The 13,479-nt window shown below is 45.9% G+C and overlaps 1 protein-coding gene across 2 annotated transcripts in view; it reads left to right on the forward strand.

The window, feature by feature from the left end:
• Nucleotides 1-13,479, forward strand: part of adgra3 (adhesion G protein-coupled receptor A3) — a 55,260-nt gene that overhangs the window by 25,781 nt on the left and 16,000 nt on the right. For both annotated transcript variants that reach the window (XM_029753774.1, XM_029753775.1), the window contains 8 exons: nucleotides 4,407-4,478; nucleotides 8,995-9,066; nucleotides 9,499-9,570; nucleotides 10,012-10,172; nucleotides 10,984-11,197; nucleotides 11,629-11,793; nucleotides 12,730-12,931; nucleotides 13,316-13,465. In XM_029753774.1, the coding sequence (XP_029609634.1) occupies nucleotides 4,407-4,478; nucleotides 8,995-9,066; nucleotides 9,499-9,570; nucleotides 10,012-10,172; nucleotides 10,984-11,197; nucleotides 11,629-11,793; nucleotides 12,730-12,931; nucleotides 13,316-13,465 (1,108 nt within the window). The remainder of the gene's footprint in view (nucleotides 1-4,406; nucleotides 4,479-8,994; nucleotides 9,067-9,498; nucleotides 9,571-10,011; nucleotides 10,173-10,983; nucleotides 11,198-11,628; nucleotides 11,794-12,729; nucleotides 12,932-13,315; nucleotides 13,466-13,479) is intronic.

The following is a 13,479-nucleotide window of genomic DNA, read 5'->3' on the forward strand; positions in this document are numbered from 1 at the left end:
ATCCGCTCCCAGATTATTTGGGGCGAGCTTCCTTCCTGGTTTTTATAAATGGGTCAGATTTTAGAATTTCGGAGTGGAAGGCCGTAAGACAGGGCTGCCCAGCCCTCTTCCTGGAGATCTACTGTCCTGTAGGTTTTCAGTCCAACCCTAATTTAGCATATCTGATTCAGCTAGTTAAGGTCTTGTTGAGCAGCTAATTAGTAGAATCAGGTGTTAAATTAGGGCTGGATTGAAAACCCACAGGATGGTAGATCTCCAGGAAGTGGGTTGGGCAGCCCTGCCATAAGATAAACTGGAGTTCTTTCTGACGGTGAATGTAAGCTTCTTTGATCCCCCACGCTAAGGAAGCCTGTAATGCTCTTTGCTTCATCTTAATGCATAGTGTACGGCCAGTCGCTTTGGCTGGCGAGTTAATTCTCTGGGTGGAAGAAGTGTGCAGCCAGTGGCACATGTACCTCAAAGCAGCTCCCATTGTGCTTTCCCTCCTCTCCAACCCACTTTCATCCCACTCCCTCATCCAGAGAAGCTCTTTGCTTTGTCATTCTAATGAAGCCAAGACCAGAGGTGTCGGCAGAATGATTCACACACACACACTCACAAAGCCAGCCCAGTTGCATGCTGAAGTGGCCCCCAATTTTCTTCCCTCCAGCTCCCTCCTCTCTCTCTTCTGACTACAGTCGACAACAAAAAATAAAAATTCTATGCCCTGGTCTGTTTGCATGCAGTGACGAGCTCTGTCATCCCTCCTTCCTCCCCTGCTTCCCTCCTTCCTCCCCTGCTTCCCTCCTTCCGCCCCTGCCTCATTCCTTCCTCCCCTGCTTCCTTCCTTCCCTCCTTTCCCAGATCATAGCCAACAAAAATAGGGATTCTCTGCTTGGGTAAGTCTGTCTGTGTGCAGTGATGCGCTCTGTGATTGGAGCTGATTGTGAGTGGCATGCAGGGGGTAAATTGATTAGCCCTTTCCAGCCCCAGCCGTGAAATGGCAGGGTAACTGTGGCGACGGCAGTGTTTTGTTAGGGCCAAAGGTGTCTTAGCATGGAGATGAGGCCCACTGAATCCCCATTATTGCCCTCCTACACAGTAATATGAACCCAAGCTAGCCCCTGTCGCACGGTTATTCTCTCTCAAAGCTGCCACAAATTCAATGCAGAGCGAAGGGTTATTACGAATGAAGCAGGACTAATCTCTTGTTATTTGGAAAGACTGGAGAGGTATTGAGTTTCAAGACGAAGCATTATTATGGGGAATAACCGTCTATGAGGAATGCTAGTCTGGAACTGTATGCATGTAAGAAAACTGTACATATTGTGTGACTAGGTTCTCAACATTGCATAAGATAACAAAGCAATTACAGAAAAAAGTATATTATGGGGTGAGACATTTGTGTTTCTCACTTAACTGGACTGAGGTGGAGTGAAAAATCTCAAAGTTGAGAGAAGCCTTATTTGATCGACGCGTGTGATCTTGTGATCCGCTAACAAGGAATCATCCATCATTTTGTTTCAGCAGACAGCCTTGTTTAACATCGGCAATTTCTCTTCGTTGCAACATGAATGTTCATCTTGAAAATGCAGCCTTGTGACAGATTTGGTAGAGTATATTTTTAGATACCTGCCAAAGAGACAATCTGGCTTTAATATTGCTTGTGACAAATGGAAATTGAAGAGACTTTCTTTTCCACCTTCTGAATGACAAGGTCATAATGTTTGTCAGTAGCTACCATGTTTTTATATTGAACAGCTCATTTGGCTATGTTTCTACACCTTTCCAAAATGGCTGCATAGGCTTCTCATAATCTTAAGTTTAAACTAGACCGAACACGAGGATAATTCTGGAACCCCCTAAAGCACTCTGAGGTAAATTAATTCAGACTCCATTATCCAGTAATTTCCATTTTAGCATGGCAAGCAGGCCTAGTGTGTTCTTGCAAAGAGACTGTAGAATTTCAGGGGGAGTTGGGATAGGTTTTGCACGGTGTACCTCCAAATGCAACCCCCACCATTAACCCAACTCCTCCCTCATGTGATCCACAAGCTTCTCTAAAAAGGAAACTTCAAAGTGGTTTTATATTCTGCACTTTTACTCCTATTTCTGCCAGTAGATTGCAGATCCAAAGGTGGTAGTGTTGGGTTTGTAAGATTTTACTTTGCGATACGTCGATGCCACCCCTCAAATTGTATCTTAGTGATAGCAGTGACGACTTGACAGTGAGGTACTGCAGATTGCACTTCACCCAAGCGTCAATTAATCGAAAATATAGATCAACCAGCTTCTTAAAGCTGGAATCCGTAATGGTGAAACGGCTACGTCCGTTAGGGATATTACAACAACAAAGAAGTTACTTCCAACAACGAATACTGGACTCGCGATAGAACAGAAGAATGTGTACTGCAAATGTTCTTTACCACACTGTGACGCTCCTCACCTTGTTCAAACAATAACAAAGGAGGTGGGGGCGACAATTGGCGCTGTTTCCCCTAATGCAAATTCCATCTTTAAACAACTGACACACTCCGTTGAATTGCAAACAGATTGGAAACGGTACCTTTCAGTGACTTGCCTCAAGTAATCCACCAAACAAAGACCATTCTTTACCCCCTTCCAAGAAGCCCAGAACTGATCACTTCAAGCTGTCATTTTTTTGGAAAACCATTGAACGAACTTAGGAAAGGCAATTCGAAACGAGTCCAGAACAATTGTTGGACTGTTTCACCCTTTGCCAGCATTCCAACACTACTCTTTGAGGAAATGAAAGGCTCATTAGATTGGGATTGGCTTTGGTGCTAAACTGCCCCCACTGATGTTTTGACACCGGCCATTTGACTGGCACCGGCCCCACCATGGCACGATTAAGCCTGATCAAGACATGGATAAATGTAAAACCCACCTTTTGCTTGTTGAACACCCTCCCCCAGAGCCTGGACTGCTATTCTACCACTACCCTCTCTGTTGATTTACTATGGTCAGCAACATCAAACAGTTGGGTTAAAACCACAGCAAGGGTTGGGGATGGCAACACCAGCATTTCAAAGTGAAACTGTTGGAAGGTTTTTAGAGGGGAGAACAGAATTGGCTATAGAGAAATGAGTAGGGAAAAAGTACAATTTCGGCACGAAGCAAGTACAAAGATCCTCACTTCCTAGCCTCTTGCAGGTGGTTGAAGGCACTCTGTGCTCTATTTGTGCCTTGCATTTCAAAGGGAATAATTTTTTTCGTCCTCCCCCTTTTCCATTTTTCTTTCAACACCCCTCTACAGGAAAGCTAATTCTGCCAGTTCACATCAAAAGCAATAGACTCCTATGATCCATGTGTAGCCCTGCCTCCCAATCCCCTTCACCATCCCCCTCCAACCAGATGACAGCTCCTCAACATCAAACAGCCCAGTCACAGTTACCCAGCAGCCTTTGTGTGGGGGCTCAGGTGGCGACCCGCGAGATCTTTTGAAACATGGATCGTAATGAGTGACTCGGCGGCGCGGGTGAGCGCTAGGAGCTAGCAGGTATCTGTGACCGCGCAGCCTTTGAACTTGGTCCAGGACGAAGCGTGGCGGGGTCCTTAGTGTGTGGGGACCCACGGCTGTCAGCGATTGTGCTGAGGAGGCCTGATTGATGGGGGGAGGGGGGGGTCTCGTGCCCTAGCCACAGGTGTTTTGAGTGGGTGAGAGTCCTACGGGATATGGGAGGATTGTTAGCCATGTGGTTATCCTGTAACAAAGTACCATAGAACCAGGGGTTAATGGGGTGAGCAGCAGTGAGATTTCAGTCAATTCATTCTTCTGAATCTTTAGCTTAAAGCTGGCTCTTGGGTGAAGGCCTTAAGGCGTTAGCATACTTCAGTTCAGATCTTAGTAGCACAATTATACGTCTAAAGAAGATGTTTGGTGCAGTATTTCTCAACCATTTTTTTTCTTCATCAAAACGAGTTATCTTTCGTTGAGTGACGGCAACAGACTTTATCGAAGAATCCCTGCTGTTGACCAATCGCAGACGAAGGGATGTAGACGGCTTGACTCTAGAAGAAGAAAAAAAAAGCTGAAAAACGCTAACTGAAGTCCAAAACTAACAAAAAACGCACAAACTCTTCCGAACTGTTTCAGCTGGGAAAGATGCGGACACCTTTAGTCTCTTTTCCCTCATGTGGTCCCTGAATGTACAAAGCACTTATATTAACAGTAGCCCTATTTATTTGAGCAGCCAATCAGGGAATATGAATCAACCCTTTCTAATGTTTGTTATAAGATAGGTAGAATATGATTTTTTACTCATTTCTACTGAAGTCGGTTGCAAGTATTCGTAATATCTGATTGCATTATGACACGAACAAGACTACAAGTATTAATTGTTGTGTACTTGATGTTTAGTTTGTCTTTATTTTCTTGTGGCTTACCCTCTTTTTGTCTTTCACAGGGACATGCGGAACAACATCATCAGCCGTATCGAACCGGGGGCTTTTCTTGGACTGCTCGCGCTCAAAAGACTGTGAGCGTTATCAGTATTACCATCAGCATTAAATCATTTTCATTTTAATAACATTTGTCAATGTCTTGGCAGACGCTATAATGTGTAGCTCTTGGACGGCAGCCAGCAGGAGTGATGGGCCGAACGGTTTCAAACCGGTGTCTAAACCGAGCTCTTTTGCTCAACGTCAGATTTCTTTCACAGAATCCAATTCGCACCATTTCCAATACTGTTAGAGAAGAGAAAGAGATGGGTATGATGATAAGAGAAATACCTACACACTGTTGTATATGTTCCCACATCGCAACACTTTGACCGATAGGTTTTTGTCAGGTTTCATCAATACTGTTGACCCATGTTGGCCCTATCTGTCGTATCTGGTATAGAGGCTATTGCCAACTCTCTGTCTCTAGTGTATCCAGTCTATAAGCAACTGCTGTAAAGCAGCTTTCTATTCAGTTCTCCAGTCCACTTGGGCCCTTGCCAGGGACTGCTCGAGACTGCATGAAGCCCTATCTACTTTCACACATACAGGGAAAAGGGGGATGGGTGTGTGCTTGGGTGTGTGTGTGTGTGCGAGCGTGCGCCTGTATGAGTGCGTGTGTATTGTCATCTCACACTGGCCGGACCTTGCCAACATAAACTAGAGTTTGGCTGCTGGTGCAGAGCAGTGAGTGAGACGGGAAGGTTGTCATCTCCTTGGCTTGGACAGAGCTTCATTTCCCCTTGTCAAGCCGCGGCCATTTTACAACCAGCAGTATAGCTATATTCTCTAAACCTATAGCTGTATTTCCCTCGTCTAACCTATATCATTCAGCCAACAGCTATTTCATCTTGAATGAGCCTATATCACAATGCCAATGAAATTAATTGATCAGAAACACTTGATCAGAAACACTGTATATCCATTGGTGTAAATTCATCAATTTAATGCGTTTCTGTTCAGAACGACACAGCAGTCTTTTCACAAAATGAACATGTTTGGCAGTGGAAATATATTGCAGACAGCTTGTCAGGTCGTTAAATCATGCATTTGACTAGTGACTGGCTGCGTCTCCAATATATGTCTTACACTTCAACCTATTCCACAGCTAACGAAAGTGCGACAAGAGTAGCTGAGGTAAAAAGTCTTGAACTTCTACCCCTCTCACCAGCCCTCTGCTGGGCTTCTGGAAAAAGGTGATAGACTTAATTGACACGGAGGACATGAGAATACACGCTCCCTCTCTTGTAATGCAGTCGGTAGCAAAGGCTCCTGACAAAGACTTGCAGTGCTCTCTCTCTCTCTCACACAGCCTCAGCCAATCTTTAGTTTTTCCCATCTGTCCTTATACATCTTTCCAAAGACCCTAATTAGATTATTGCTTGTTTTTGAGACATGCCACTCGCTAGCGGCTAGGCCAAACCAAAGCTGCCTGCCATCTTGTCAGCGAGAGGAGAGGGAAGTCAGACTTGACATGTTCTCATGAAGAAACAGACATGTTCAATGCACGCTACAATGCAGTACTTCACCCCTTTCATTGTCATCATTTGTAATCAAAACAAAAAAGAGGTCAAAGTCCTCTTTCCATTGTAGTGTACCTTGTTAGGAAATGTTGTAGCCTGTTGATTGGCTCCCGAGTGGCACAGTGGTCTAAGGCACTGCATCTCAGTGCTAGAGGCGTCACTACAGACCCTGGTTCGATTTCAGGCTGTATCACAACCGGCCGTGATTGGGAGTCCCATAGGGTGACGCACAATTAGCCCAGCATCATCCGTGTTTGGCCCGGGGTAGGCCGTCATTGTAAATAAGAATTTGTTCTTAACTGACTTGCCTAGTTAAATAAAGGTTAAATAATATCAACAACAAAAAAAGTCAAACCAGGGCTCTAACAGCACAACAGATATGCCACTGATCCACTCCCACTGTAGTAAATAAAAAGCAGAGCTAACACAACCACAACGTTGGCAGGGTAGCTTAGCTTTGCTTTTAGTTTGGCGCCTGGACTCTTCACGGGACAAACGTCTGATCTGGTGTCAGTCAGACGGTGCCTGGTCTCAGCTGTTAGGGGCGGGCTGGCTAGAGGTGGGGGAGTAGAGAGCCTGGGAGGAGAGAAGCCCCAAGGAAGGCTAGTTCCAACCCTGTTGCAACACCTGATACATCTAGTCAAGGTCCTGGTGAGGAGCAAGTAGTAGACTCAGTGCTGTGTCGATATATGATCTGCATTCAGCAAAATGCATAGGTTGGCAATATAGTCACATGACACCTATGAAATAACAATGCTCGTTTGTGCTGCATGAGTCACTGGATGCGTTTTAGTGCCACCCATTCAAGTCACTCCGGGGTGAAGTTTCTCCTAGGTACAGATGTAGGATCAACTTCCCCTCCCCCAACCCTGATATTAACCCATAGTGGGGAAAATGCAAAACTGACCAAAGATGAGCGTCTAGGGGAATCTTCACCCTATAACCCCTCCTCTTCCGTACTGGCCTCTCCAGGGCCTTACCATCTAGCAGCCGCAACATTCCACCAACAGCTGAACAGTCACTGACCCTGCCTTGTTACTTACACACCAGGCTATTTTAACATCTGCTCAGATCACAAAAGACAGCTTGCTCTGGGTCTGCCTGGCTGTAATGTTGAGCTCTGCTGCTACTTTCATGGACAGACTACAAGGTCATGGACAGGTTTTATGATTTGAAGTACTGTAAAACCAATATCCTTGTGACTTTGACACACAGCCCTGAAGCGACGTTATAGTGGGGGGGGAACTGGCAAGGAGATAGTCTGCAATTGTCATTTAAAATATTATTGGAAATTCATTGGACATGATGTTGCTATGATCATTGCTGATGATGACACAAGCAACAACGATGTCATTTGTGAGAGGCATAGCAGATGGTTTCCTCCTTATGTGGGCTGCTTTGACATCACACTACATTTTCCCAACTGCGAGAGCACTGCACCATGTCTAGTGATATGGCATGGCAGCACTGGCAGAACAGGAGTTTATCCCTTTAGCTAAGGAAGTATCCCCCCCTCCCCCCCACTAGGTGATTCTCCTCAGACACAGGATGCCAGCACGACTTCTTGGCAGCCCTCGAAAGGTTTTTCCGTGTTCCGGGGCAGGCGGAACTAACCACCTCACACAGTAAATTCCCCAGCTGCCACCCTCCCTAGGAACCACAACAATAATTAGACCAACACCAGGATGTTTACGTGATGCGCTCCACAATTATTTGAAAAAAAGTGTTGCTAGTGCTGTGATGTTTGCTAGTGCAATACTGCTGCCCTGGCATTGGGCCTTGGGTTAGGGTTGTAGCAATACTACTGCCCTGGCATTGGGCCTTGGGTTAGGGTTGTAGCAATGATGCTGCCCTGGCATTAGACCTTGGGCTAGGGTTGTAGCAATGATGCTGCCCTGGCATTGGGCCTTGGGCTAGGGTTGTAGCAATGATGCTGCCCTGGCATTGGGCCTTGGGCTAGGGTTGTAGCAATGATGCTGCCCTGGCATTGGGCCTTGGGCTAGGGTTGTAGCAATGATGCTGCCCTGGCATTGGGCCTTGGGTTAGGGTTGTAGCAATGATGCTGCCCTGGCATTGGGCCTTGGGTTAGGGTTGTAGCAATGATGCTGCCCTGGCATTAGACCTTGGGTTAGGGTTGTAGCAATGATGCTGCCCTGGCATTAGACCTTGGGTTAGGGTTTGTATTGCATTGTGAGACCTTGATACTGTACATGTGGGTTAACCTTATATGGACAATGCCATCGTACGGATGTCATCTACACTATCATGCTCGTAACATGTACTGGTGTTACACTTTAGTCATTGGTTTACGTTTGAGTCATTAAGCGGATGCTATTTTATCCAGCTGTAACTGCTTGCATATACACCCACAACCTAGATTTTTTTTTTTTATACACCCACAGTGTTACTTTTAAACATGGGGGCATGTTTTTGGAATGGCTGTTTCGAATTCCCTGCCTACCTCATTTCTTCTAGTTTGACCTACTGTATCTGGGTTAAACAAAATCATATGTTGTCAAAGAAAGATCTTTGCCCAAACATGGTTTCTTTACAAAGGACCTCCGGGCAATAGATAATGCTACCTGACGTCCTGCCGAAAAAGACACACTTTGATGTGTATGACATGCATCATAAGAGGTTAATCACGACTAGTTTAGTGTGTTACACAAGCTTTGATGTGGAAACCCCCTCTGGGTGAACACAGACATCTCAAATCACCTTGAAAAGTTGTACAACTGACACCTGAATTTTTGATTTTTTTTATCCCTGCCTCTGCCCCAACCTGTCTCTCAGGGAACGACAACACCAGTCTAGTTGACAGTTTTCTCCGGTTTTGATTTGTTGACCTAAAACGTAGATTTATTAAAATTCACTGAGTCACCACATGATGTCAATTAACTACAGTCGTATGCATTTCATGTTTGTACAATTTGCAATGGCCTATGATGTTTCAAAAAATATTGCTGCTGTTTGACATGAGCAAATCAGGACAGAATATAACCAGAGTCTCCATTGGTTTGGCTTTCTACAGAGACCTGTCCAACAACCGCATTGGCTGCCTCAACGTGGACATATTCAAGGGCCTCATAAATCTGGTTCGACTGTAAGTAATAGTTATTTTCGATTTGCTTTGAAAACTGTTAACTTTTTTTCTCTATCCATCTTAAAAAAATTACTTTCAAAATATCGCCATAAGTCCTTGATAAGTACATTCACGGGAAAGTTACATATTTGGCTCCAGCGCCCCAATAGTATTTGCCCTTCTTAGAACACCAGAAAATGGTGGCAGCCAGGTGCTGAGATATTAGCATATTACCCAGGGTTCCCCCACGAGTTTCAGTGCAACAGCTGCAAAACAGTATTCCATGTCCTCTTCCCACAATACAAAGGTGAGGATTAAGATATTCCTGGACATCTCAGTAGAGTAACCAATGCCAGGTTGTGTTTGGGTCCTGATGGTGTGATGTGACAGGTTGGCATATTTTTTTAATGAATTTGTTATCGGTGATTGATAGCCTTCGTCTTGTCTTTTCAGAAACCTTTCAGGAAATATGTTTTCATCGCTAGCCCAAGGGACGTTCGACAGCTTGGTGTCGTTGAAGACATTGTAAGTATGATTTAGGGTTTACGGAAAGAAATGCTATCCCTTGCGTTTCTGTAGCAGTTTACGGTGTTTTTACTGGGCTATTTCCAAATGGTAGGGCTACACCATTCTTCAGGCAGCCACTTAAAGGTGGAATCTGTAACTTTCATTTCCCAGTTGGCAACTCGAGGTTCTACAAACACATTACAAAACATACAATCAAATGGTTCTGCCAAAACCCTCAACCTCTGTTTCCAGACTGCTTCATAGGGCTTTTGACTGGAAATGAAACTTAACGGGGCACTTTTACCACTTTTTAACCTCATATTTATTATCTCTACAGATGTGTAAAATGGTGATTTAATATGTTCTGTAGTCAAAAAGATAAGAAAATGACTCTCTACGATGTCATCGGGAGTGTTGAACTGCCCCTTTAACTCTGTGTCTGTCTCCACGTTACCTCAGGGAGTTCCAGACGCCGTACCTGCTGTGCGACTGCAACCTGCTGTGGCTGCTGCACTGGATCAATGACAACAACGTGGGGGTGAAGGACACCAGCTGCTCCTACCCCCGCTCCCTGCAGGGCCAGCTCGTCACCTCCACCAAGCCTGAACTGTTCACCTGTGGTAAGGATACACACACACACACACACACATTTGGTCCTACACTTAGTCATCAGCCCTTAAGCTCCACGTACGTATACACACAGAGAGAACACTAGACACAGGCACGCACCAATGCACGTGTACACACTCACTCACCTTCATCAAACCTAAGTTTCACCAACACACACACATGCTACTCCACTACACCATACATCACCTTGCTCAAACCAGAGCTCCCAGTAAGAGGCTAACTCTTGATGAACACACTCTCACAAGCAGTCTTTGGCACGCTGCCCTCCCAAGACGCATTCTCAGACAGGACAGATATACAGTATAGATGTACGTAAAACCGCTCTCTCCCCACTCCATAGTGGTGAGTTTGGCTCCGTAGTCTGTTTGGTGTTGCTGGTATTTTTGGGAATGGGAGTTGTCCAATGGCACAGGCGATAAGGAAAGGGCCAGCAGTACGGAGCAGTGCAGCGTTTGTTTGTGCTTGCCCTGTCTTATCAGTTTGGCACTCTCCACTGCACGGGTTAGGAAATACGTGGCACAGCTTTCACAAGTAGACACACATGACCTGAGTGATGAATAGGACCAACATTTGACTATTGAGGGGATCCCAGCAGGAGATGAATGAAGTTGTGTTGAAATGCATTGAATTAACCCCATCCTACTCAGGTCTTGTGTACACACACACACACACACACACACACACACACACACACACACACACACACACACACACACACATCACGAAGTAACAAAAAAGCCAAAACTCTAAAATAAAACACACCTGAAACAAATGCCCTAAATATAACCCTGTCCTCCCCAGACGCACCCCTGGAGCTGCCCTCCTTCCAACTGACGCCATCCCAGCATCAGGTCGTGTTCCAGGGCGACAGCCTGCCGTTCCAGTGCCAGGCCTCGTTCGTGGCGGAGGACATGCAGGTACTGTGGTACCAGGACGGCCGCATGGTGGAACCCGACGCAGCCCAGGGCATCTTCATCGAGAAGAGCATGGTGCAGAACTGCTCCCTCATCGCCAGGTAAGATGAAGACCATCTGCTTCCTGTCTGTTTCCTCCTTCCAGGGAGTTTCTTCTTGCCACTGTGCTTCTGCTATCTGCTCACTGTGCTGCTGTTTGCACTTTGTGACAAATGATGTTGGGGGGGGGGTGGGCAGCGTAAACTAAATTTGATTGATACCGTGAAGTTGAAGCGGCCTCTTTAGCACGGCAGTGTATGAAACCACGGCATATGCATTTGTAAAAAAGCAATGCGGTCAGCCCTGAGGAAATCCTGTGCATGACTCCTATGTTACAGTAAAAGGCCAAAGCCAGAAATGGCAATGAACGTTACCTTTTTTTTAAACTTTCATTTGATGCAAATGGCACCCGTCAGCAATCATGGTTGAAACTAGCTACCGTTTGGCAGTCATATGTTATTATGTCACTGTTGTCCCCTCTCTGTTCCATCAGTGCGTTGACCATCTCCAACATCCAGCCTGGCTCTACGGGAAACTGGGAGTGTCGCGTCAGGACCAGCCGTGGGAACACCACACGTACCGTCCACATTGTGGTTCTGGAGAGCTCTGCCAAGTACTGCCCGCCCGACAGGGTGTCCAACAACAAGGGAGACTTCAGGTGAGCGGGAGGGGGTATGTTCATTGTCACAGACTAGGTTGATGTCAGTCAGTAATCTGTCAGATAAATGTTTTTAGGTAAATGTTGTGCTTTTATTCATCTATTGGTTTAATCTAATCTCCGCCATGCGGTTTAATCTCATCTATTGTTTTATGTAAGCAGGTATGTATGTACTGACTTGTGTAATTTGATTGGACTTGTTTAGGCTGTTTAAGTGTGCCAGTTGTTTGTGGAACAAGCTCGGCTCTGTGGCACCTCCTAGTGGCTGAATATCAGACTTTAACTTGTAGTAATATCTAGGTCGTATTCACTAGGCACCAAATGGAAGAAAACTGACTCAACCAGGGAAGGACTAACATGAACTTGTCCTTATAAGAAATGCTCGTTTTGATTGCTGAATGTTTTCAATTTGTAAAATTGTAATTGTCTAAAAAGCGTCTAATCCATTGAGTGACTCGTAGAACAGGGCTGGAATAAAAGCTTTCCACAGTTTTAGATGATGAAGTTGAGCACCAGTAAGTGGCAGCTGCTGTGGCTAGATAATCACATGATGTTCCTGGAACACACCACGTGACTCAGGCTAACCGCACTCTGGCATACCCACCCTTCCTTTTCGTTACTAACTCTCTCGCTCTTTAACCGGTTTGCTGGGAGGAAGACTCGTGACAATAAACGTCAACCTGCAACATCTATTAAGCACTTCATCAATCTTAGGGGGATTCTGGCATTTTGCTACCTGAACAAATTCTCTCTCTGTGTGTGTCTCTCTCTCTCTTTCTCTCCTCCGTCTCTTTCCTCTCTCTCTCCCCTCCGTCTGTCTCTCTCTCTCTCCTCCATCTGTCTCTCTCTTCCCTCCATCTCTCTCTCCCCCCCTCTTTCTTTCTCTCTCTTTCTCCCCCTCTCTGTCTCTTCCTCTCACCCTCCCCCTCCTCTCAGATGGCCTCGTACCCTGGCGGGCATCACAGCCTACGTGCCCTGTAATAAGCTGGCGTCGGGCGCGGGAATCTACTCGGGCTCGGTGGGTGATGAGCTGCGGGCATGGCGGCGCTGTGACCGCGGGGGCCTGTGGGCCGAGGACAACTACGCCCGCTGCCAGTACCAGAAGGATGTCACCCGCATCCTCTACATCATCAACCAGGTGACCATGGCACTCTTATCTGCCCATGTTTGATTTGCCCTCTGTGTCTGTCTGTGTTGTCTCTCTACCTCCATCGTTCTCTTTCTATAGCTTAGTCTTTTTCCTCATCTTCCTTTGTTTTCATCTTTCAAGTCATTACTCTTGGTCTGTTATTTTCATCTCTTTCTTCTGACAGTGTTTTTATTATTTATCCCCTCCGACACTCAAATTCCTTCTTGATGCTTTCTCCCTAAATCTGTCTATCTGTCTATCTGTCTATCTGTCTATCTGTCTGTCTGTCTGTCTGTCTGTCTGTCTGTCTGTCTGTCTGTCTGTCTGTCTGTCTGTCTGTCTGTCTGTCTGTCTGTCTGTCTGTCTGTCTGTCTGTCTGTCTGTGTCTTCTAGATGCCTCTGAACATGACCAACGCGGTGATCACGGCCCGCCAGCTGCTTGTCTACACAATTGAGGCCGCCAACTTCTCCGATAAGATGGACGTCATCTTCGTGGCCGAGATGATCGAGAAGTTTGGCAAGTTTGCCGAGAAATACAAGGAGGTGAGTCCCGCTTC

This window comes from Salmo trutta, chromosome 5, assembly GCF_901001165.1.
Source record: "Salmo trutta chromosome 5, fSalTru1.1, whole genome shotgun sequence".
In the NCBI taxonomy this organism is placed as follows: Eukaryota; Metazoa; Chordata; class Actinopteri; order Salmoniformes; family Salmonidae; genus Salmo; species Salmo trutta.